Below are 25,216 nucleotides of genomic sequence, written 5' to 3'. Positions count from 1 at the left end.
TATATTTATATTTATATTTATATTTATATTTATATTTATATTTATATTTATATTTATATTTATATTAATAAAAGAAAAGGAGACAAAAGAAAGAAAAATTAAAAAAAGAAATAAACAACAAAGGAGTGTCTCCTTTTTGCCTATACTGTCTCTCTTCTCTATCTCACGGAGACACGGCTGTTGCTGCTGCTGCTGCTGCTGCTGCTGCTCAGTATCCCTAGAAGCAGCAGCAACAACAGCAGCAGCAGCAGCGGAAGCGCAAATGTGCCTGCCTCCCCAGCACGTCTTGCTGTCTAGGGTTTAGGGTTTAGGGTTTATGGTAAAGGCAAGAGGGAGGAGGAGACAGGAGACAGGAAGAAGAGAGACACTATATTATAATAAAAAGGAGACAGCTAATTGTATTAATTATAAACAAAAAGGGATAACATATGAACCCTAAACCCTAATCCATTGGCTGCGGTGTATGCATGGTGGAATTAGGGTTTAGGGTTTAGGGTTTATGTGTGTATGCTGCTGCTACTCGTGCTGCTTCTGCGCCTGGTCCTTCAACTTCTGTTGCGGGTGCAGGACCAGCAACAGCAGCAGCAGCTCCTGCTGCTGCTGCTGCATGCATGCATGCATGCATGCATGCATGCATTAAGAAGAAAGGTCGTGGGGTAATTTAGCCGCAATAGGATAGACAGGAAAAGAAGAGACAGAAGAACTAAAAGAACGAGGGACACCTAAAGGGGACGCAAACCCTTCGGACCCACTGTCTCCTGCTGCTGCTGCTGCTGCTGCTGCTCTTGCTGCTGTTGCTGTTGGTGCTGCTGTTGCTGTTGGTGCTGCTGTTGCTGATGGGACTCCTGCTGCTGTTTGTCTTGATGCTGCTGCTGCTGCTGCTGCTGCTGCTGCTGCTGGGCTCCTGCGGTGGGGGGGAGGTAGACGGGTTAGAGGGAAGGAGACAGTAGTATCTGTTCTAAAAGGAGACACTCTTGCTGCTCCTGCTGCTGCTGTTGCTGCTGCTGCTGCTGCAGCAGCAGCAGGAGAAGGGGAAGCAAAAAGATCTAGGGAATTTGTTGAGTCAAGACTTGGTGTCTTAGAGAATAAAAAAGAAGATGCCTCTCCTTCTCCCTCTCCCTGCTGCTGCTGCTGTTGTTGCTGCTGCTGCTGTAGTTGCTGCTGTTGCATCCTTAAGGAGACAGTTGGTGCGCTGCGGGAGAGGACAGGCTGTCTCCTGCTGCTGCTGCTGCTGCTGCAGCAGAGGAGAGACTCAGCATCAGCAACAGCACTATAAGGACTACTATAGACAGCAGGCAAGGAAGGGGACACTAACCATTCTCCTTGTTGCTGCTGTTGTTGCAATTGTTGCTGTTGCTGCAATTGTTGCTGTTGCTGTTGCTGCAGTTGTTGTTGCTGTTGCTGCTGCTGCTGTTGCTGCTGTCCATCTCTAGAAACAGCAGAAGCAGCAGCTGAAGAAACAGCAGCAGCAGCAGCAGAATGTGTATCTACAACCCCATCTTGTTGCCGTTGTCTCCCCCTCCTCCTCCTCTGATGCTGCTGATGCTGTTGCTGCTGTTGCTGCTGCTGCTGCTGCTGCTGCTGCTGCAGTGTATTAACAATATGTAATGACCTAACTCCTCCTATATGTGTATGAGGCATAAGAGGATGAGGAAAAAGCGAAGAAAAAGAGGAAGAAGAGGAAGAAGAAGAGGAAGAAGAAGAGGAGGAGGAGGAGGAGGAAGAAGAAGAAGAATGATTATAATGAATATAATTATAATTATAATTATAATTATAATTAATATAATAATAATGATTATGTTTATATAGATGGAAGGCAGCTGTATGGCATAATAATAAGAAAACATTCTGTGTTGTTATTATACTCCATGGCAGCAGCAGCACATCTACTGCAGCAAATGCTGCTGCTGCATCTAAGGGAGCAGACAGCAGCAACCAACGGAATACCTGTACACATATATATACATATACACACATATATTATTTATTTATTTATTTATTTATTTATTTATTTAGTTAATTAGTTATTTGCTAAGGGAAGGGAGAAAGGGAGAGAGAGAGGGAGAAGGAAAAAGGAAAGAAGAGACAGTATATAAGTATACAGAGACACAGGAAAAGGAGACAAAAAGGAGACACAAAAAGGAGACACAAAAGGAGACAAAAGGGGGACAAAAAAGGGGACAAAAAGAGAGACAAAAGTAAGGAGACAATAAAGGAAGGAGTAAGGGACAATAAGAAGGATAAAAAGGAGAAAAAAAGGGGACAAAAAGGGAGAGAAAAAAGGAAACAAAAAAAAGGAGACAATAAAGGAGACAATAAGAAGGATAAAAAGGAGACAAAAAGGGGACAAAACAGGAGAGAAAAAAGGAGACAAAAAAGGGGACAAAAAAAAGGCGACAATAAAGGAGACAATATGAAGGATAAAAAGGAGAAAAAAAGGGGACAAAAAAGGAGACAAAAAAAAGGAGACAAAAAAAGGAGACAAAAAAAAGGAGACAGAGGCTGACCGTATTCCATAGTTGCCTGAGCCTGGAGATAGGCCTGCCTACAATATCAACAGAGAGGAGCATCTGCATCCATTGCTGCTGCAGCTGCTGCTGATAGTGCTGCAGCAGCAGCAGCAATATATCCTTAATAAGGAGTAATCTATTATTAATAATAAAGGAAGAAAAGGAGAAAGATGCACAATCAAGAGATAATACCTTATATAAACGGGACACAGATACTCTTGCTGCTGCTTCCTTTACCTGCAGCAATTCTATATATACTGCTGCTGCTCTACTCTGCTGCTGCTGCTGCTGCTGCTGCTCGTGATGCTGCTGCTGCTGATGATGATGCAGTACAGGAAGAGATAAGGATAATTGTCTGCATAATAATGTTCTTGCTGTTTCTGCTGCTGCTGCTTCTGTTGCTGCACCAGGTGCTGTTGCTGTTGCTGCTGTTGTTGCTGCTGCAGGTACAGGGGATGAACCTGCTGCTGCTGTTGCTCTTGTTGCTGTTCTTGCTGCTGCTGCTTCCATTGCTGCTGCTGCAGTTAATTGATCAGCAAAAGAAGCAAGAGCAGGAGGAAGCAAAAGAGACAAAACAGAGAAATCAACATCTGCAACAAAAGGAGACAATGCTATTGCTGCATGACGAGCACGAAGAATATTTAATGGTGTCTCTAATGCTCCTATACCCCTCTTGCTGCGTCTCCTGCTGCTGCTGCTGCTGCTGCTGCTGTTGCTGTTGCTGTTGCTGGTGGTGTTGTTGCTGGCGGTGGTGTTGGTAGCGCACTTGCCACACATGTACATGTTGATGCTGTTACTGTTGTTGTTGCTGCTGCTCTTGTTCCTGCGGCTGCTGCTGCTGCTGCTGCTGTGGGGAGGAGCAATATCAAGAAGAAAGTAGAGGGCAGGTGTACAGACAGCAGAGGAGTCTCCTGACAGCAGCGCGGGTCTTCCGTCTGCGTACTGCAGCACGAAGGGTTCTGCTGCTGCTGCTGCAGCAGCAGCAGCATGGCCCCCTCTTCTCCTTCCTGCTCCAGCAGCAGCAGCTGCTGCAGCAGCAGCTGCAGCAGCAGCAGCAGCAGCAGAAGACTTAAACAAATGATGCGTCTTCCCCTCCTCCCCATCATAAGCAAAACAATCAAATTTATTTAGACTAAAAATAAATCGCCAAGAGGGCGAAGGCAGCAGCCGCAGGGGCCCCTCTAGTGTAGCGGGGCCCCCAAATACAGCAGAAGCAGCAGCAGCAGCTGCTGCTGCTGCTGAAGCAGATGAACCCCCACGGCTGCTACTGCTGCCTCCTCCTCCTCCTAATCCAGGAAAGAACCAAAAACTACTAGAGGCAGCAGCAGGAGGGGCTTGAGGGGTTTGCTGCTGCAGCAAGAGACGAACCTCTGCAGCACAGCAACAGACACAGCAGATATCTCCTATCATAATACACACTGCTTCTGCTTCTGCTGTTCGTGCTGCTGCTGCTATAGGCGTGCTGCTACTGCTGCTAGGCGTGCTGCTACTACTCTTATTGTTGCTGCTGATGTGTCTGTTTACCTCTGCTGTCTTCAACAAAAGAAGTGCTGAAGGCAATACCACACAAAAACAAACGCAAAGGCTGCTGCTGCTGCTGCTGCTGCTGCAGCTGCAGGTCCTCGACCTGGGCGCTGCTTCGCCTACGGTTTCCCCTTTGGGAGTCGCTGCGTGTTGCTGCGGCTGCTGCTGCTGCTGCTGTTGCTGCTGCGGCTGCTGCTGCAGTTCTGTTAATCGGTGCCAGAGTCACTGAGACAACAAGGCGGTGTATATACACAGACAATGAAAGACGAGACAACCCTCTTCTGCTGCTGCTGCTGCTGCTGCTGCTGCTGGTCATTGCTGCAGCCCTTCTCTGTAGAACGTGCAGCACATGTGGCGCCCTGTAGAGATGTCCCCAACTATTTGCTGTTGCTGCCAACCCATGTGCTACTGTTGCTGCTGCTGCATGCACTGATTGAGTTGCAAGAGCAGCAGCAGCAGCAGCACTATCCGGAGGAACGTGCGTGTGCGGTGCTGCAGTTGCTGTTGCGCTGCGGCCTTCTGCTGCTGCGCTGCTGCAGCTTGCTGCTGTTGAAGACATCGGCTGCAGCTGCAGCAACTCCCCCGTAAAATGCATGCACACTGTGGGCCCCCTAAATCTAATAGAGAGGCGGCAGCAATAGCGAAGGAGACAGGTGTCTCCGCTGTGCTGCAGCAGAGATTCTGCTGCGGCTGCACCTATCGTTTGAGGCAGAGACCACCCAGTTCGCCAGCTGTACCCAGAACGCTGCCGTCCTGCTGTTGCTGCTGCTGCTGGTGTTGCTGCTGTTGCTGCAGCAGCAGCAGGCGGTGGGGTGGAAGCTGTGTCTTCATCCCCTTCGGTTGCAGCCACAGCATTGGGGGCTTGCTCTGCAGTCCCTCCTGTTGCTACTACTTCTGCCGCTGCTTCTGCTGCTGTGTCTGCTGCTGTGTCTGCTGCTGCTTCAGTACCCAGAACAGGCGTTGCAGGTGCAGCAGCATCAGCAGCAGTAGGGTCATCAGCAACTGGCTGATGGGTGTTATATTCGCTGCCGACGGTGCTTTGCTGCTGCTGCTGTTGCTGTTGCTGTTGCTGCTGTTGCTGCTGATCATTTGCAGCAGTACGTACAGCAACAAGGAAAGAGAAGGTAATGTCTCCTTCCTCTACCAATGATACATCAAGCAAGTGCAGCGGCTGCCCCTCCGCTTCCTGCAGCAGCAGCTGCTGCTGCCGCTTTCCCCGCCGTCGCCGCTGCTGCTTCCCGTGCTGCGGTTGCTGCTGCTGCTGCTGCATCCACCTGCACGCAGCAACCTTAAATGAGCGCTCTCCCCAAGGATCGTCTAAGGCTAAAGGCGCATGCGTCCTTGGAGACACAAGAGAGCAGCACTGCTGCCCTTGCTGCTGCAGGAAGAGAGATAGCAGCAGCTCATTTACCACAAAGACACGAGGAGCAGCAGACACTACAGCAGGGATGCTGCGGCACCAAACACTTTCTTCACGCCAGCAGCAGCAATTACTGCAACACGGCAGGTTCCTGCTGCTACTCCTATGCGTGCTGCTGCTGCTGCTTATGCTGCTGCTGCTGCTGTTGCTGCGGGTAGCGAAAGGGGCAGAAAGGACAATAAAACGAACCCCATCCTCTTCCGTTGCACGAACCTGGATAATGTCTACACGAGGCATAACCCCTGCTGAAACTTGGCTGCTGCTGCTGCTGTTGCTGCTGCTGCTGCTGTGAGGGAGGCAGCAGTGCAACGCCAGCTGCTCGTCGATGCACTTGAGGACATTAATGGGGACCGACCATTCACACTGTAGACCCCCAACGCAAAGACCGCAGCAGCAGCAGCAACACGCGCTGCTGTTGCTGTTGCTGCTGCTGCATGTGCATGCGCATGCAGTAGCAGGGAGGAAGGGACTTAAGAGGTGACTGAACCGCACGGCCTGCTGCATTTGCCGCCTTAGCTGCGGAGCGAGTGTCTCCTTCTGTCCCTTAAGTCTGCTGCTGCTGCTGCTGGTGGTGTTGCTGCTGCTGGTATGGGGCCCTACACGACGGAGCTGCAGCTGCACAGAATTAAAGGAGGGAGTTGGCTCAAGTGTCTCGCGAGGGGCAAGGAAGACAGCTGTGGTGTCTGTACACCCGAAGGCCTTTAACTGCAACGGGAAAGGACAATTGTTTAATGTTATCTGCAAGAAAGGAGACACACAAGGAAAAAAGAAATAAAAGATATAAATATTAAAAGGAAGAGGAGACAAGGAAAGACAAAGAAAGATACAGATGGAGACAGATAGAGACAGATAGAGATATAGACAGGCAGAGAGACAGAGCAAGACGGGGGAGATAGTATAAGGGAGACAGTCGACAGTCGGAAAGGAGACCCTACGAAGGGAGACAGTATAAAAGGAGACAGTATAAAAGGAGACAGTATAAAAGGAGACAGTATAAAAGGAGACAGTACAAAAGGAGACAGTATAAAAGGAGACAGTATAAAAGGAGACAGTATAAAAGGAGACAGTATAAAAGGAGACAGTTGATTTGTTTACCATTTTGGGTTTGAAGACGATCAGCGTTGATCCACCAAAGAGACAATTTAATCTTTTAAATTGAATAAGAAGTTGGAGACCTTGACTAAGTTGTACAGACACAGGAGGGGCAAGAGTTTCTTCTTTTCCTGCTGCTGCTGCTGCTGCTGCTGCTGCTGCAGATGTTCCTGAACAGTCAGCAGCGGCAGCCGCAGCGGCGAGTGCAGCGGCAAAAGGAGCCGCCGCAGCAGCTGCAGCAACACTGGAAGTCCCAGACGCAGTAGTAGACCAATCAGGAGACGCAGCTGCTGCTGCTGCTGCAGCAGCAGCTGCTGCTGCTGCAGCAGGCTGCAGCGTTACTTCGGGAGTAAAGCGACGACTGCCATGCAGTCTTAGAGCAAATGAGATATGAGAGAGACAACACAATACAGGAGACCCTTGCCAAGGTTTCCCTTTCCTCAGCTGTCTCCTCCCGCTCCCGCTGCTGCTGCTGCTGTTGCTGCTGCTGCTGCAAGGAGGGAGGTCTATTGGCTGCAAGGATATAGGATCTGTTGCTGACGGGGCAAGGGTAGGCCTATACTGCAGCGGCAGCTGCGTTAAGTTAAGCAGCCAAAAAGGACAGCAGCAGCAAATGCTTAAGGAAGTACCATCAAAGAAGGCCTCCACAAGCACCTCCAGCTGCTGCTGCTCCTGCTGCTGCTGCTCCTCGTCCTCGTCCTGCTGCTCCTTCTGCATCGGGCAGTTGACGACAAAAGACATCGACCACGGGGACTGCCACGCCTCCACGCCAGCAGCAGCAGCATCTCCTGTCCCCTCCCAACCCACAGCGTCCATGCTGCTGCTGTTGCTGCTGCTGCCGTGTCCTTGACGGCCCGTCCGAGGGACTAGACCGTTGGACGCCTCACCTCCAGCAGCAGCAGCCTGCTGCTGCTGCTGATGGTGATGTCCTTCGTCTTCGGTGTTGCTGCTGCTGTTGCCAAGGCGTAGTAGGCGCTGTCCCTCTTCAGCAGCAGCAGCAGCAGCATGTAGTTTATGCATGCTACCACTGCGTGCTGCATCAGCAGCAGCGAGTAGGTGTTTTTCTGCTGCTGCAGCAACAGCAGCAACACCACCACCCCCACCCCCACCCCCACGACCATCATCAGGAGGAGGAGGAGGAGGAGTATAAGTTTGCTGTTGCTGTTTAAGATCATTCGCAGCAGCAGCTGCATGCGTGTGCTGCGCCTGTGTAGGAGGCTTAAAGGAGACAGGTAATGACCATGTCTTTGTCTTCCCTATACGAATAGAAAGAGACAATGAATGTCTATAATCAAAGAGACACAATCCTTTACTTGTCCCAGGAGACAGCAGCAACTCACTAACACGTAAAGGAGGCTCCTGCAACAGTTGTACCTCCACTGTGCTGCAGCAGCAAACACATACACATATATATAGGCACCTAGCTAGCTAGCTAGCTAGCTAATAGACAATCAAGACAGACTAACAACCGATGAAAGGAGAGAGTGGGAGGGAATCAGAAGAGAGAGAGAAGGAGACAGAAGACGAAGGCAATAAAGGGGAGACAGGTGAAGGTAAAAGGAGACGTATGGTAAAAAAGGATAGGGGGGTAAGGGAAAAGGAGACAGAAGGGTAAGGGAAAAGGAGACAGGAGGGTAAGGGAAAAGAAGAAAGTGTTGTTCTTACAAGGGTAATGCGTTATAGATAGTACATGGTTGTATAAGAGTAAGTTGTATACCAATAGAATCCTTAGGTGTCTCCGTTTTTAATGTACAAATAAAAGTACGTAAAGAGGAGACAGCAGCAGATAATATAAATGTTTTATTATATGGTATATTAAAAGGAGACGATCCTGTCCATACTGCACCTGTCTCCTTTTGTAGTTTTACTGCTATTGATGCACAAGAAGAACTTACGCATAAAGGTACAGCTAAATAAGAACCACTAGATAAACCACAACGCCAATCCTATACACAACACACAAATAAATATATAAATAAATAAATATATTAATTAATTAATTAACTAATCCATTAATTAGTTGATTAGTTAATTAATAGTGGAGAGAAACAAAGGCAAAAAAGCAGGGACAGCAGTCTTCCCCAGCCAGACAGGACACCGTGCTGTATAATACCACCACAACTGCTGCTACTGCTGCTGCCGCTGCTGTTGCTGTTGCTGCTGCTGCTGCTGTGCTTGTGATATGATTGCTTACCGCAGCAGGATCTTTTTCTGCCAAGAAGGTGAGCTCTACGGGTACTTGTAGGCGACTCTTAACATTAAGGGGACAGCAGACCTCTATTAAACTGTCACCTTTTGCTCTTCTCCCTACTACTACAAGACACCCATTCGAGCTGCTGCCTGTGGCGCCCTTTTTAGTAACAGAAGGAGGGTACCCTCCTCTGTAACCTCGTGCTAATTCATCCTCCTCGTGGTCTTCCTCGTGGTGCTGCTGCTGTTGCTGCTGCTGTTGCTGCAGCAGCAGCAGGGAGCCTCGGTCGCTAAACAGAGGGGAGGAATGGCTTAGAGGCAATACAAAATTCCCTGCAGGTTGCGATGCATCTAGGACTGCGAGGTGTATAGACAGGTGCTGCTGCTGCAGCAGCAAAGCCTCACAAGAAGGAGGCAAGACACCCGTCTGCCAACTGCTGCTGCCTCCTCCTCTGCTGTTAACCGCACGAAAGGCCAATGTATGGCAGCTGCTGTTCCTCAGCCATAGACAACCCTACAACGCATGCAAACGCAAAACGCCTGCTGCTGCTGCTGCTGCCGTTGTGACCAGTAGTACGTGTGTGCACACAAAGACAATCAGCAGAGCACCAGCAACAGCAGCCGCAAAAGCAGCAGAAGCAGCAGCAACAGGACGTACTTGTCTAACAGAAGCAAGACAATACCCTGGTAGTTGTCTTATGTCGTAGAGGACACCGGCAGTAGAGGGAGAGAGACGCGCGTTTTGTGGTTCTTCTTCTGTCCTCCATTTAGACACAGAAGAGACAGATGCCCCGCTAGCACCACATCTGCCTGCTGCTGCTGCTGCTGCTGCTCCTGCTGCTGCGGCTGCGGTGGCAGAGGAAGCCATGTCCGCAGTAAATAGCTCATCTCCTTCGCTTGCACAACTGTCAATGTGCTGCTCCTCGAAGCCTCCTGCATGCAGATACCGCCTAAACCATTGTTGTTGCTGCTGCTGCTGTTGCTGCTGCTGTCGGAGAGCTTCTGCCGCCTCTGCTGCTGCAGCAGCAGCAGCAGCTGCTGCTGCAGGAGCGAACGTGCCCCTGTAGGCGGCAGCCCAGCTAGAGAGATGAGGGGACAGAGAGAAGGCGCGGTGCTGCGTGGGGTGTATAGGCAGCTGCGGGGTGTATGGTGACATCGCAAAGAGGACTCTTAGAGCTTCTGCTGATAAGAAGGGGCGCACATACAATACGTCGCAGCCTCTGCTGCTGCTGCTGTTTGCAGCTGCTGCTGCCTTCAAGGCAGCAGCAAACTGGGTGGAGAGACAGCTGAGGGCACCTATATGACGGGGATCCGCCAGTAACTCAACTGAGCCGTCAATGCGTATATTAAGGGAAGGGGAAGGCATGCGGCATGGATATGCTGCAGCAGCAACAGACACTGGCGACAGTAGAGGCAGCAAGCCCCCTTGCTGCTGCTGCTGCTGGTGCTGCTGCTGGTTCGAGTGGTGGTACAACCAACGCCCCGATATCTGCTGCTGCTGCTGCTGCTGCTGCAACACGCAGCTACCCAAAATGGCATCCTCGGCAATCCCCGATACCTGGATGGACACCTGAGACGCAACAACAGCAGCAGCAACAGCAGAAGCAGCAAACAAGAATCACAGAAGAAGACAGCAAGAGGGAGGCATTATCTCCACACACAACTGAACGGCAACACCGCCTCTAGTAGCACTACCAAGAGCTCAGCAGCATAGCTAGCATGCACCCAGCAGCAGCAACAACAACAGCAACAACCGCAGCAGCAGCAGCATCAGGTGGTGCTGGCGTGTTTAGTGTCTTTACCTGTTTGGCTTGCATTGATAGTACTGTGTCTGCCGTGTCTGCTGATGACCTTAGTGCTTGTGCTGCTACATCGCTGCAGCAGAGCTGCATGAAGAGCAGCATTTGCTGCTCTGCTGCTGCTGTTAGCTGCAGTGCGTCTGCCTCAATAGAAACCTTCCATGCAACACAACTCTTAGGTATATAATTAAGAGACATTTTATTGTCTCTTATGTTAGGGGGAGGGGCATAACTCCAATGGGATGCTGACTGTGGGGCCTCAGAACCAGAACAAGCAGCTGCAGCAGCAGCAGCTGCTGCCGCAGCTGCAGCAGCAGAATCTGCTGATGCTGCTGATGCCGATGATGTCGCTGATGCTGCTGATGATGGTTTCTTTGCTGCTGCTGCAGTACTACTACCTACACTTACATCGTCACCAGCACCGCCACCTTCTCCTGCTGCTTCGGCTGTCTCTGCTGCTGCTGCTGCTGCTGTGCGACGTCGGCGAAAGGAGTCGCTGTTGCGGGCCCGTCGCGAAAGCCCTGGTCTCTTGCAGCTGCACCGGACAGGACCAGCAGCAGAGGCTGCTGCAGTTGCTGCAGCTCTTGCTGCTGCTGCTGATGCTGCTGAATAGCTGCGGGCCACTGCCAGCAGCGCGGAGGAGTCGCTGGCTGTCAGCAGCAGAAGCAACGGAGAAATAAATGCCTCTATGCGACACTCGCAGTGTCGCTGCAGCAGCAGCTGCTGCTGCAGCAACTGCTGCTGCAGCAGCTGCTGCTGCTGCTCTGGCAACCCCTTGCGGCGCGATGTCAACACTACAGAGAAGGTAAATGGAGACTCTACCAGCGGGTGTACAGACAGGTCAGCCAGCAGCAGCAGCACACATGTGCTAATTTGCTGCTGCTGTTCCTGTTGCTGCTGTTGCTGCTGTTGCTGCTCCGCGAAGAACGACCAAGGCGTTTTCGCTGCTGCTGTTGCTGCTGCTGTTGCTGCTGCTACTGGTGCAGTGTACGTAGACTGCAAGGGGTTGCCCGACCCCCACACGTTGGGCAGCACCGCCGTTGCTACGGAAGGCGGCATGTCATGCGGCGCCCGCTGCTGTTGCTCGTGTAGCTGCTGCTGCTGCTGTTCGTCCTGCTGCTGCTGCTGCTGCTGCTGCTGCGAGTTGGGTATATGCCTCATAAGACAATAGCGCTGCGTAGGAAAATAGCGAGAGAGCCTCGACTGCCGCAAAGAGGTGGAGGTGGGCAAGCAGACAACAAAAACAGTCCCTGTCTCTGTTGGTGTTGTTGCTGTTGTTGCTGTTCCTGCTGCTGCTGCTGCTGCAGACGACATAAGAACGACGGGAGAAGGAGGAAGAGACAGAGATCCTCCAAGGAAGACGCAGCGCTGCATCTCCGCCTCCATACGAAGAGCAGGCAGCCACCGCTCAGCTTGCCTCTCCAGCCACAGAGCTGTCCTCATGCTGCTGCTGCTGCTGCTGCTGCTGCTCCCGCGGCTGCTGCCAAAACGGCTGCTCCTACTGCTAGTACGGCTGCTGCTTCTGCTGCTCGAGGTAGTGTAGCTTGTGCCTGTGCCCACACTTTTGCTGGAACTGCTGCTGTAGCTGCTGTCGTCGCTGCTGCCTGCTGCGTCGCTATCGCTTTCGATGCTGCTGCTGCTTCTGCTGCTGCAGCTGCTGCTTCTGCTGGTACTGCACGGTGTTGCTGCTGGAATCCTCCCGCGTGTCTCTCTGTGTGTGTCTCTCCGTGGCCGAGGAGAGCCGCTGTCTGTCTCTGCGATGTCTGCTGCATCTGTTTCTGTTTCTGCTGCTGCTGTAGCAGCAGCAGGAAAGAAGAGGTCTTCAGTAATTATTTTTGCATCGAGCTCACAGGAGAGAGCAGCAGTGCTGCATTGCAGTGTATGGGGACATACCCACAAAGGAGACAGGGGGGCCCTGCGGGGGGACCTGGTAGCAAAGCCGTCATTGTGGAGGATACGATCCCCCCGATCCCCACGATCTCCAATCGTTGCTGACACCACTGCTGCAGCAGACGCTGCACCTGGTCCTCCAGCAGAGGCCAGCGGGTTCCTGTACCCCGCTCCCCACCTGCTGCTGCTGCTACTGCTACTGCTGATGCTGTTGCAGTTGCAGCGGGGGCCCCTAGGATACTTCCCCCCATGACGGAGGCCCTCCTCTGGTAGAGGGCCAACCCACCATAAGGAGAGGACATGCACCTTAAAGTGCGCTGTCACCGCAGTTCGTTGCTGCCCTTCATGAGCAGCAGCGGCAGCCGTTGCTGCTGCAGCTGCCGACCCTCCAATGGGTAGCCACAAGCTATCAGTTTGCTGCTCCTGTTGCGCAGTTGCTGCTGCTGCGTCAATAAGAGAAGCACTTGCCTCCCCTCCATCTAGCAGCTGACCGCTGCGCTGTGGATTTGTCTCTCCACTACAAGAATAACTAATGTCTCCTGAGGAAGAAGCAGGCAGTTCTCCTGCTGCCGCCGCCGCAGCTGCCGCTGCAGCTGTTGCGCAGCATTCGCTGCGCAGCTCATCAAAAGAAGCCGATGGGCTGTACAGGTCGCTATCCGCTTCCATGACCCCTGCAGCTGCCGCTACAGCAGGCTGATTATCAGCAGCAGTTGGCACAGCAGCAGAGGCAGCAGCAACAGCAGCAGCTGCCGCTGCTGCTCCAAGTGTCCCTTCTGTAAAGGACCTCTCAAAGGAACAAAAGGAAGCAGAGGCCCATGAAGACAGAGACTCGTGAGGGAAACGGAAGAGACACCTCCTTACCTCAGCAACAGATTGTTGTATCTCTTTAATTGCTACCCATATATCTAGCAGCAACTTGCGTACTTTTGCTGCTGCTGCTGCAGGTAGCAGCAGCATATGGACCTCCGGGACCACCACGAGACACTGCAATGACTGCTGCTGTGGTTGCAGCTGCACCGGCTGCTGCTGCTGATGCTGCTGCTGGGAAGGCAACCCGCTACCCATTCCTCCTGCTGCTCCAACTGCTGCTGATGAAGGCGCTGCTGCTCCACCGGCTGCGGCTGCTGTTGGCTGCTGCTGGTGCCGCTGCACCACCTCCAGTTGCCATGCCTCTGCAGGACCAAAGTCCTCTTCTTCCTCGCCGCCCTCAAACATAGCTGTTAAATCCCCTTGCTGCTGATGCTGCTGCTGCGAAGCATTGTAGTGCCATACATCTTTAGGTGCAGCAGAAGCAGCAGCAGTGGGAGACTGCACGCTGCTTGCTGCTGCAGATAGTGCATTCTCTAAAGGAATACCTGCTGCTACTGAGCTAGGAGACAAATGTCTCCGCCATACGCAGCCAAACCCTAACGTCCCTTCCGGCAGCAGCAGAGACACCTCAGATGCAGACGGAGGCCCTGCAGACCCACAAACAGCTTGATAGAGCACCAGCCTGCTGCTGCTGCTGCAGTTGGTGTTGGTGTAGTAGGCACCAGCCGCTTGGGTGTGTCTGCATCGCCGGCGTTGGTCTGGTTCCCCGTCATGATGTTGCTGTTGCTGTTGCTGCTGCTGTTGCTGGTTAGCTGCAACAAAGACTCGGGGGCTTTGGACTGAGGCCCTAGCTGAGCGAAGGAGTCCGTCGTCTGTCAGCTGCAGGTTAAAGGAAGCTGCTGCTGCTGCTGCAGCAACCCAGCCTGCCTCTGGCGTGGCGTCCTGCCTACCGCAGCAGGAGCAGGTGCGGGTGTTGCTGCTACTGTTGCTGAGGTCTTCTCCTGGTGCAAGGAGAAGGATAACACGGTGTACATACAGCTGAAGTGCGCAGAGCTGCGCAGACCGCAGCAATCGTCTGAGGCCTGATATGAGTTTACGGGGTCCCCTGGAGGTCAATGAAGGCGCTGCTGCTGCTCTTGCTGCAGCTCCTGCTGCTGCTGATGAAGGGTCTCTAGCAACTGATGCACCCCCCTGAAGAGCACGAGCTGTTTCCGTTAATGCTAAGCAGCAACCACAGCCCCACCGCCCTAACATACGAAGACGAGAGCCATCTAAGCATACACGGAGTCCCCCTTCAAATGCTTTCTCGCCTTCCCCTATCTGCTGGCGCTGCTGTTGCAACAGCAACTGCTGCTGCTGCTGCTGGTGGTTGCTGTTTTGCTGCGGGCTAGGGAGGATTTGGAGGCGAAGAGACCCCTCTGCATCTGCAGGACTAAGGAGACGCAGTGGGAGAGACAGACGAACGAGACCCCCTGATAGAAGAGGGAGAGGAGGGGACGGATTAAGCAGACATCCAGAAGGAGAAGGGAGACACCCAAGATATACAGAAAAAGAATTAAATACACCCGCTGCATGCGCCCCACACATCATACCCCATGGAATAACTCCTCGACCCCCATGCTGCAACTGCTGCTGCTGATGCTGCGGTGAGTAGTCGTGCTGCTGCGCAGCCTCCAGATGCTGCTGCTGCTGCTGCTGCTGCTGCGTGTTGAGGGTTAGGGAGAAAGACGGCAGCTGCACCGTTAGCCACAAAGATCCATCAGGAGATATAGAGACAGCACAATCTGCTGCAGAGACACTTCGCAGAACTAAAGACACCCCAAACCAACGGCAGAGTCTCCCCATAGACACAGGCCGACCCCCAGCAGCAGCAGCAGCAGTCTCTGCTGCAGCCGCAGCATTAGACGTTGCTCCTGGTGTTGGTGTGGGAGATGGTGAAGAAGAAGAACTTGAAACCAACGCATCTGCATGCAGTTGATCCTCGGCACCTGTTCCTGCTGCGGCGCGTGTTGCTGCTCTCGTTGCAGCAGCAGCTGCACCGTCAGGTTCTACAGCACAGCTACAGGGTTTCCTCCCCTCCGCTGCAGCCTCGTAGTTACCTGCAGGCTGCCGCCGCGACGGAAGAGCAGCAGCATCAGGAAGAGCAACAGAAGCCGTGTTGATCTTCTTGTTCCTGCTCCTGCTGTTGCCATGGCCCCTCGTCTCCACAGCTTCTAGACTAAGGCTACTAGCAAGCGCTATGAGACACCGCCGTATTTCAGCAGCTTCCGAAGACACCTTCAAGAGCCACGCACCTGAGAGCAGCAGCAGCAACAGCAGCACCAGTAACAGCAACGGCAGCATAAGAAGCAAGACATTCAGTAACAGCTGCGGTAGCAGCAAACGAAAATCCAACACAGACACAATGGAGGCGGCAGCAACAACACAACAACCCCTCCTAGTGGGTGTCTGTCGCATACGAAGTCTGTCTGGCTCGTTCATACTTGTTGCTGCTGCTGCTGCATGTGCTGCTGCTGCATGTGCTGCTGCTGCTACTCCAGACAGATGCTTACCTGCATGCGCAACCAATGCAGCACAAAGCTGCAGACGCGGGGCCTCGACAGACAAGCCCAGCGCCACTTCGTGATCTGCTGCTGCTGCTACTCCTGGTGCTCCTGCTGCTGCTGCTGCTGCTGTATGGCTGTGTCCACCCCTTGTCCAATTTTGAAAAGGGTTGTCCTGTGGTACCCCGCCCACTTGCTGCTGCTGCTCCGCAGACAGCAGCTGGAGCAGCAGCGAGAAGCGGCCAGGGGGCCTGCAGGGAGGTATCGCTAAAACTTCTGTAGTAACAGCTGCTGTTGGTGCTGTTGTTGCTGTTGCTGCTGCTGATGCTGCTGATGAGTGGCGTCGCCTGCCCCGTCTGTGGTGTCTGCTGCTGCTGCGGCTGGCTCCACGCTGTTGCCGCTGCTTCTCCCGATGCTGCTCCTCCTCTTGCTGCGAAAGCCAACTAGGAGAGGGCTGCGGAACCTTACTGAGGGCTAGGCAATCCTCGACATGGAGAGACTCGACTCCCAACAGCATATGGACTACCTCCGTTGATTCCCTCGCTGCTGCTGCTCTTGCTGTTGCTGTTGCTGCTGTTGCTGCTCTTGCTGCTGCTGACGTGAGTTGCCACGGGGGCGAAGCCCTATTTGCTGAAGATGCAGCAAACTGGAGGGCAACACCTTCAGCGACAGCAGTAGCGATGGGCCGGGCTAGCAGCTGCTGCTCCTGATGCTGCTCCTGGTGCTGCTCCTGCTGCTGCAGTCCCATTGAGGGGAGAGGGGATGGCGCATCTCCTAGCAGCAGGCTAAAGGTTTCAGAAGGAAGGGAAAACAGAGAAAACGAAGGCTGCAGCGCAGGGCCGAAGGCTGTCCACTGCATCGCAGCAGCAGTAGCAGCGGCAAACGCTTTGCTGTTGTAAAGAGATGGCGGTGGCTGCTGCTGCAGCAAGCAGCTCAGGCTGCCCACGAAGACGTCAGTCTCAAATTGCTGCAGCACAAATCTCTGCTGCAGCTCCCCTTTCTGCAAGACTCCCCCACCAGCAGCAGCACTTGCTGCTGCTGCTGCTTGACCTGCTGCTGCTCCCAGCCGAAGACTGGCAACAAGCAGCTGTAGACGTGCCAGCGAGATATCGCCGGCCTGCAAGTACACCGACTGAAGTCTAACAGCGACACGTCTGCGCTCTGTGGCACCACAGATGCTGCTGCTGTTAATGTTATCCCCAGCAGCAGCATGCTGCAGCCCACCTTTTACGGCTCCCTTCTGCTCCTGGGGGTCGCGTAGAGTGTCCACATCGACAGTTACAAGTGCAGCAAGCTGCTGCTGCCGTTTCCGCTTCTGCCGCTCCCTGCGGGAGCAGCAAACGGGCGCTGCATGGCCTAGTGCGGCTGTTGCTGCGCCGGTGTCACCGCCGCCGCAGCAGCAGCCCGTGGTGCTGCTGCTGCAACGACAGAAGCAACTGCTGCTGGTTCTAATGTGCTTCTCATGTTCTTTGTCCCCCCAAAAAGGAGACTCTAAAGATGTTGTGCTGTCCGCCGAGGCCCTCACCTCCAGCAGCGGTCGCCGTGCAGACACAGGAATGGCCTGAACCCACAAGCTGCCGCTGCAGCTGCTGCAGCAGCAACTGCTGTTGCTGGAGCTGCAGCAGCAGCCCTTTTTACAGCATGCAGTCTTCTCAGTTCTGCTGGTGCTGGGACTGCAGCAGCAGATACAGCAATCCCCACGGTGCCATTCGTCGGCTGCCGTTGCTCCCGTGGCAGTGGGGCATCCTGCAGTGGCAGGCGGCACAGCGGCTGCAGCAGCAGCTGCTGCTGCTTTTGCCGCAGATGGCTTCTCCCTTCTCAGCCCGCCATCAGGCTCACTGCAGCACGGGCACTCTGCCTCCCAAGCTGAAAGTGCAGAAAAGGAGACAGTTGCAGCCATCGACAAACTCCTCTCCGAACCCCTCTCCTCCGTGTCCAGTTGTTGTTCTTGTTGTTGTTGTTGCTGCTGCTGCTGCTGTTTGTTTGTGACTATGATGTTGGCGCTGGTGTGTCGTAAGTCAAAGGCGTAGCTGAAGGCAACGGGGGGGCCTCGAGGAGGTCGGCAGGCAGCAGCATGTTCAGCGCGCAGCAGCAAAGGAGACAGAGGGAGAGGAGACAGGGAAGAAGGAGACATGCAATAAGAATAGACAAAAGAAGGAGAACGCGATAAAGAAGATAAAACACCAGAGGCCATAGGGGCCTCCGTTTGCTCCTCCTTGTCCTGCTGCTCCTTCTGCTGCTCCTGCTGCCGTGTCTGCTGTTGTTGCTGCTGTGGAGCATAACACACGACGCAGCAAATCTGTTGCAGCAGCAAGCGCGTCTCCAATTCGCATGCGCCAAATGGCAGCAGCAGAAACTTCGGTTTTTGCTGCTTAGGCCTCAATTGTAAGTCTGCTGCTGCAGCAGAATCCGGCAGCAAATCCGATTCTGTCTCTCTACTTAATCCCCACTCCCTTGGATCAAAGGCGTCAAAGAAGCACTCATTGCTGCTGCTGCTGCTGCAGGTGAAGCTGCTGTTGCTGCTGTTCTTGTTGTTACTGCGGCTGCTGCTGCTGCGGCTGCTGCTACGGCTGCTGCTGCAGGCAGCCGTCTCCTGTCCTGCTGGTGCTGCTTGGGTATGTGCTGCAGCAGATTCATTTCTCTTTGCTGTCTCTTCCATTGAGCAAACAGCTGAGTAACAGACACAAGAGGGGACAGTCCCCCCTTCCCCGTGCGACATCCCGCTGTCTCCCCGACGCTCCTGCTGCTCCTCCTGCTTTTGCTGCTCCTGCTGTTGCTGCTGGAGCATCGCACAGTTACGGGAGGCAGCAACGAAGGCAGAGAGAGACGAGATAACTGCAGGATTGATGGAAACAGCAAAGGGATCGAAGGCAACTAAAAGAGAGACAGATAACCGCTCCTCCTCCAGGCCTGATGGCCCTGTCCTTCTTCTCGTTAGCGATCCTTCTGCTGCTGCTGCTGCTGCGTCTGTACGTGCCCCCTCTGCTGCTGAGAGTTTTCGAACTAGTGAGGCCACAGAGTAACAGGACACAGGCAACAGCACGGGTAGCCAACCTCCAGCTTTGGGAAGATGGCTGCTGCTGCCGCTGTTGTCGCTGTTGGTGTTGCTGTTGCTGTTGCTGCCGCTGTTTCTGCTGCTCCTGCTGCTGCGGCCGTTGCTGTAGATTGGTTGAGTGGACAGCTTTAGACACGTCAAAGAAACGGACAAAGTGGTGTCCCCACACCCTTCCAAAAGCGCTCTGCAGCAGCAGATTTTGGCGTTGCTGCTGTTGCTGCTGCTGTTGCTGCTGCTGCTGTCCTCTGTGCAGCAGCTGCAACAGCAGCGCTGGGGCTGCTGAGACCGAGGAGCCAACAGCACTTGCGTGTGTCCACATTCAAGCCAAAGCGATCCCCCACACAACTCAAGGGAGGTCCCCTCGGGTTCTAGAGACCTACTACGGGTGGAGTCCCGTACTCTACCCTTGTGCCGTCTGCGGCTGCTGCTGTTGTTGTTGCTGCTGGCTGCAGCAGACCCAAGTGCAGCAGCTGCAGCACAAGCAGCGGCACAATGCTGCTGCCCCATGTTTAGAGAATGAGCAGCAGAAATAAGAAACGTCAATCCTTCTAAGGCAGCAGACACCCGCACCTGCTGTTTTCCGTGGTGCTGCTGTTGCTGCTGCTCCGGCTGTCCCTTCTGCTCCTGCTGCAGCAAGGCTTTCTCCCCCTTTAGAACATGCGCGGGATCGGAGCCAGACATCTCAGGGACCCCACGGCTCCTCAATTGAACTGCCGCATCCCTTATTGCTACTACTCGAGTTGCAGCAGCAGCAAGGAAGGGCGCACTGCCAGATATAGTCACTGGCGCTATGCGGAGACACAAAAACAAACAACTGTCCCCAACTTGCAGCTGCTGCTGATGATGATCATGCTGAGCCTTTTTCTGATGCTGCTGCTGCTGCTGTTTCGTTGCTAAGGATGGTTCTGCTGCTGGCTGGAACCAGCCATAAGTTATTGTTTCGCCGCAATCTCCTCTCTTGAGGTGTATGTACACCGCAGGCATGTATTCACCTTGCTGCTGCTTAGCCTGTGGGGTGGTGCGAGCAGACAGGCAGGAGAGAGCATCTGCTGGCAGCGGAGGCACTTGAGCGGCAGCAAAAGAATCCTCAGTAGCAGCAGCAGCAGCAGAAGCAGAAGCAGGACAAGCAGTATCAGAATAAAAACCGGGGATAGAGCAATCACGCACTGTTCCAGCGCTGTCTCCTCCTTCCACTACATCGGATCCTGTCCCCTCTCTGCAACGTTTGCTGGTGCTGCTGCTGCTGTTGCTGCTGCTGCTGAGCTGAGTGTGGGGCCCGCAGGTGAGAAGGAAGCATCCAGCACCACTGCCAGCAAGACGGAATGATTTCACAGCAACGGAGATATCAGAGAGCAGCAGACCACTAACAAGCCCAGCAGCAGCAGATGAAGTAGCATCTGCTGCTGTTGCCGCTGCATCAGCATCAGCAGGAGGAATAGCTGCTCCAGCTGCAGGGCAACGGGCCGTGAGGGACATGCTGCTAGTGTGGAGAGACAGTACGATATCCGCGCTGCTGTCACGTGACTGTACATACACCTCAATCTGTGGGGCGGAGACACGAAATGCAGCAGACGACAAAGATACAGCAACAAAGGAGACAGGGGACACCCATGCGCGGCAGCAAGCAGCAGATTGCATGCATGCGGGCTCAGCAGCAAAACCACTCTCTCGTACGCGCAGCAGCCCAATCTCGCTGCTGCTTCTGCTGCTTCTGCTGCTGCTGTTGGTGCTGCTGCTGCTCGCAGTTGCTGATGAAGGGCGGAGGGGAGGCGGTAGCCATGAGGGGCGCGGCGGCAAATCGGCTGATCCTGCTGCTGCTGCTCCTGCTCCTGCTGACGGTGTTGCTGCTGCTTCTGCGGGAAGCGCTGCCCTTGAAAAGTCTATCTCCGCACCTGCCTGTGTCTGCTGCTGTTGCTGCTTTTGTTGCTGCTGTTGCAGTTGCTGCTGCTGAAGTTGCTGCTGCTGAAGTTGCTGCTGCTGCTGCTTGTGTCTCCGATGAATCTTTGTCACCCAGCACAAGAGAGCTGCAGCCTCCAGCAGCTGCTCCTCTTTGACGTGCAGCTGCACAGGAGACACCTCAGCAGCCACTGCCACAGACAGCGTGTGAAGCTGCTGCAGCCGCTGCTGCTGCTGCTCTTCCTCCTCCACCTCACCCTCGTCTTCGTGATGATGCTGCGGCTGCTGCTGCCGTCTCCGAGCCCCGCCTTTTAGCACCGCATTCGGGATCTGCTGCTGGTCTTCTTCCGGTGCAGGTGTCGCGGCAGCAGCGGCAGCAGCAGCTGCTGCTGCGGCTGCTGCAGTTGCTGCTACAGTTGCTGCTGGATCTGCTGCTGCAGCTACTGCTGCCTGTCCTCGCTGGTCGGTTCCTGTGGGTGCGGAGCCATATTGGTTTGCTGCTGCTGTCGACTGTAGCATCAAGTCGCTGCAGCAAGCAACAGAAGTGTCTCCTTTTTCCTTGCTGTCGATCGCCCAGTTTAGGGACAAAAGGAGACAGAAAGGCTTGCAAATATAACTGAAGAAATTACGCAGCAGCAGCAAGCAGCAAAGACACAAGAATAAAAGATTAGTTTGTTGCTATCCTTACTCACTGTCTGTCTCTTCCTGTCGCCATTCCTCCTTCTCTGTCACTGCCACCCTCTGTCCCTGTCTCTGTCTCTCTATTTCTCTAAATGTCTCCTTGTATCTCTCTACATATATGTCTCTCTCCCTGCCTATCTCCCCGCTTCTGTCTGTCTCTGTGAGAGGCTTACCCTTGTTGCTCCTGCTGCTCCTGCTGCTGCTCCTGCTGCTCGTGCTGCTGCTCCTGCTGCTGCCGCTGCTGCTGGAAGGCAGCAGCAAATGCATGTGACAAGGGATTGAGTTGCTGCCTAGAGGTCAACTCCCAACAACCACTCCTCCAATAAGAAGACACGCCTAACAAACGTAAGCCGCTAACTCCCTTTATTCCTTCTGCTGTCGCTGCAGCTGCAGCAGCAGCTGCTGCTGTTGCTGCAGCTGCTGCTGCAAGTGCTGCTTCCGCGTCTCCTTTGGCCTCCATACGGCCCCACACCTCCCCACAGTCTACTGCTTCGCCGCCCATAGATAATTCTCCTCCATATTCACTGCACGGCCACAAGGAAGCAGCGTCTGCTGCTCCTGCTGCTGTTGCTGCGGCAGCTGCTGCAGTTTCTGCTGTTTCTCTTGGTGCCGCTCCCGCTGCAGATGCAGCTTCCGCTGATGCCGCTGCTGCAGTTGCTGATGTCTCCGCAATACTTGCTGCCTGCCGCACAGCGTGTTGACCGCTTCCTGCATCTGCATCTTCATCTACTGCTGCGGCTGCTCCTGCTGGTCCTGTTCCTGCTGCTGCTGTCATTCTGTTTGCGCTTGTATCAAGAGGGACAGCAGGCAGAGAGGGGCGCCTCTTAATGCTTCCCCTCTCTGGGGTGTACGTGCAACCCATTGAGGTAAGAAGTTGTTTTTTATAATTTATTATTTCCTCATCAATAACAACAAAGGAAGAAGGAGCTGAAGAACGCCGGGCCCTGCCAGTTGCCGCAGTTGCTGCTGTTGCTGCTGCAGCTGTTGGTGGTCGTGGTGCTTCTTGTTCCTGTTCTTGTGTTGCCATTGATGCAGCTGCTGCTGTTGCTGCTGTTGCTTCCGTTGTTGCTGCTCCAGGTGTGAGAGAGATAGCAGCAGCAACAAAGCCGCACTGCAAGGGACGGAGGTCTGTGCATGGAGAAAACGATCGCATGTCTCTTCTCCCCCGCCTCCATCCCTCCTGCAGCAAGGGCTGCTGCTGCTGCTGCTGCTGCTCTACCCAGGGTTCACCTGCAGCAGTGCCTGCAGCAGCAGCAGCAAAGTGGGCCCGAGCCAGCGGGTCCTCCAGCCGCAGGTGTACATCTTCGATGTGCAAAGACACTCTGCTGCTGAGCAGCAGCAGCAGACGCCGCAGCAGCTGCTGCTGAAAGCCACCATCCCCCACTTCCCCGCTGCAGCTGCTGCTGCTGTTGTTGCTGCTGCTGGGAGAGTGGCGGCCGTTGCTGAGGATATCTCTTAAGGCTCGCCATACAGGAGAGAAGAAGACCCGCTGCAGCCGTGTCATCAAACGCTGCTGCTGCTGCTTTTGCTTCTGCTGTTGCTGCTGCTGCTGCGCTTTAAGTCCTTCGCTGGCGGGCTCCCTCTGTGTTGATACTAGAGCGTACACGCGGTGTACATACACCTCGATGCAGCCCTGCTGCTGCAGCAGCAGCTGCTGCAGCAGCTGCTTCCATGAGGCCTTGAGGTGTATCTCCCCTACAAGGAGAGAGTGCAGCAGCAAAGCAGAGGAGATGCTGCGGCTGCTGCATGCTAAACCCTTCAGCAGCAAGCCCCTATTTAAACTAACAGACAGAAGAGATGCCTCGAAGCCAACAGTCCGCAGCAGCCGCTGCAGCAGCACCGTCAACAACCGTTCAAACATTGTGCTGCTGCCGCTGTTGCTGCCGTTGCCTTCGTCTTCCTGCTGCTGCTGCTGCGCATGCTGCTGCTGCTCATGCGGCTGCTGCTGTTGCTCATGCTGTTGCTGCGGCACATGCTGCTGCTTTTGCCGCACATGCTGCTGCTGCTGCCCATGCTGTTGCTGCTCCTGCAGCTGCTGCAGCTGCAGCTGCTGCAGCTGCTGCCACTAAATATAGATGTCGCTCTCCTCCCCTTCTATGGAGCAGAGTCCTTTAGAGGCGGTTCAATCATTGCGCAGAGAGAGGAAGGGAAGCGGTTAAAAGGGAAGAGGCCCTAGGTTTCTGCCGCTTCAGTTGCTTTCGTTGGAGGAGCCGTGGCCTCTGCTGCAGCTGCTGCTCCTGCTACAGCAGCAGAAGCTGTTGATGATGGCGCTGTTGCTACTGCAGCAGCTGCTGCAGAAGCTGTAGCTGAGGTTGCCGTTGCAGTACCTGCTGCAGAATCTGATTTTTCTGCCGAAGGTGCTGCTGCTGTGGCGGAGACTTAGGCAGGACGAGAGAAGGGATGAGGGTATGCTATGGTGTACATACGCCTCAAGAGGATAGAGAGAAAGACAGACGAAGTATTGAAGATGTTTTGCATGCACGAAGAGGTCAGAGGGGCCGTCGTGACTAAGCGCAACAGCAGCAGCACTGGGAGGAGGAAAAGAGAAGATCCAGTTAATGCAATACCTCCTCCTTTCAATGAGGACTTTTTCCTTATTCTTTTTCTTTTACATTTTAATGTGTTTAGGTAAACGTTTAAAGGAAGGGTTTAGCTGCTGCTGCCCTTTACCTCGGGGGCCCCAGCAGCATCGGCAACCAACCAGTATACTACATACAGGGGCCCCTACAGGAGCCTCTTGTATTGGGGTATATGTTATGCCTTTCCACCTTTGCTTTCTTGTAGAGACAATTATACTAAATAGATTAAAATAAAGCAAGTGTATTTAAATGGTAATTGTCGTCCTCATTATGCCATCTCTAATGCGTTCAACTCCAAGGGGCCTCTGCAGCCGCTCCATCCGCAGCAGCAGCAGTTCCTGCTGATGCTGTTGCTGCAGCTACATTACTGAGGCCGTCGATGTGTGTGAGCTGTAATATGGATATTTTATTCCTTAAGGTGTTCATAAGGCATTAAATGGTACTCTTTTTAGTTGAAGTTTAACACAAAAAGCAACGTCGGTGTCCGCTGCCGTCGCGCCGCCGTCGATGCTCCTTGCTGGCGGGAACAATAAAGACAATAATTAAAAAAGACGGAAATAAATTAACAGATGAATTTATATACCTCAACAACTAGGAGAAAGAATAGAAGACAAGCATAGGCTTGCTCACAAGCAAATCTTATGCAGCTTCCTTTCATGTAGTCGGCATACAGATACGTACACTCTTACACATAAACAATCTCACACCCATACCCACCAACTACACATTTTACTACATTATGCAAAGCATTTCAAATATGTCTAAAGTCATCGATTGTATCCTCTTCACTCTCCAGTAGACAAGATGGTTCCTTAACCACTGTCCCCAATATCTGCATATGCAGCAAATAACCCTTCTTTCGTGTCCGTTTTCACACGTATGAAAATGTTTTCTACCTCCCTTAATGTGCAACAAATTGCCGTTAAACATGTAGGAGGATACCAAATTTACCGCAGCTACAACCCCTTCTGCAGCACCCGAGCTAATGACGGGTATGGAAGAAGCAACAAATGCTCTTTTATTTTACTTTGTATCTACTGCATCTCATAATTGTCCATAGATAAGATCCAAGTTTCATGTTGCATATATGCATATATATGCATATGCATGTACATAAGTATATACTTGTATGTACTTGTATATAATTGTATTTACGTGTACACTATGCAGGCCTCCGTATGGATTATTACACCTCTTATCGCGTATAATTGTTAATGTCCCTTTACT

The 25,216-nt window shown here is 53.4% G+C and overlaps 1 protein-coding gene across 1 annotated transcript; it reads right to left on the bottom strand.

The window, feature by feature from the left end:
- Positions 1–4,005: 4,005 nt before the first annotated feature.
- On the bottom strand, positions 4,006–23,271 carry EMWEY_00003760 (hypothetical protein, conserved; the record flags this gene model as incomplete). The annotated part of the gene is made up of 11 exons (XM_013477797.1): positions 4,006–4,060; positions 4,772–5,817; positions 5,947–6,192; positions 6,550–7,930; positions 8,212–8,492; positions 8,741–9,233; positions 9,420–10,306; positions 10,539–15,529; positions 15,788–17,103; positions 17,626–21,345; positions 21,584–23,271. The coding sequence occupies 11 exons, from the start codon at positions 23,269–23,271 to the stop codon at positions 4,006–4,008; spliced, it is 16,104 nt and encodes a 5,367-aa protein (XP_013333251.1).
- Between the last annotated feature and the right edge of the window lie 1,945 nt (positions 23,272–25,216).

Source organism: Eimeria maxima, genomic scaffold (genome assembly GCF_000499605.1).
Source record: "Eimeria maxima Weybridge genomic scaffold, Emw_scaff19, whole genome shotgun sequence".
Taxonomy (NCBI): Eukaryota; Apicomplexa; class Conoidasida; order Eucoccidiorida; family Eimeriidae; genus Eimeria; species Eimeria maxima.
The sequence above is the reverse complement of the archived record's forward strand: the minus strand, read 5'-3'. Positions and strand labels throughout refer to the sequence as shown.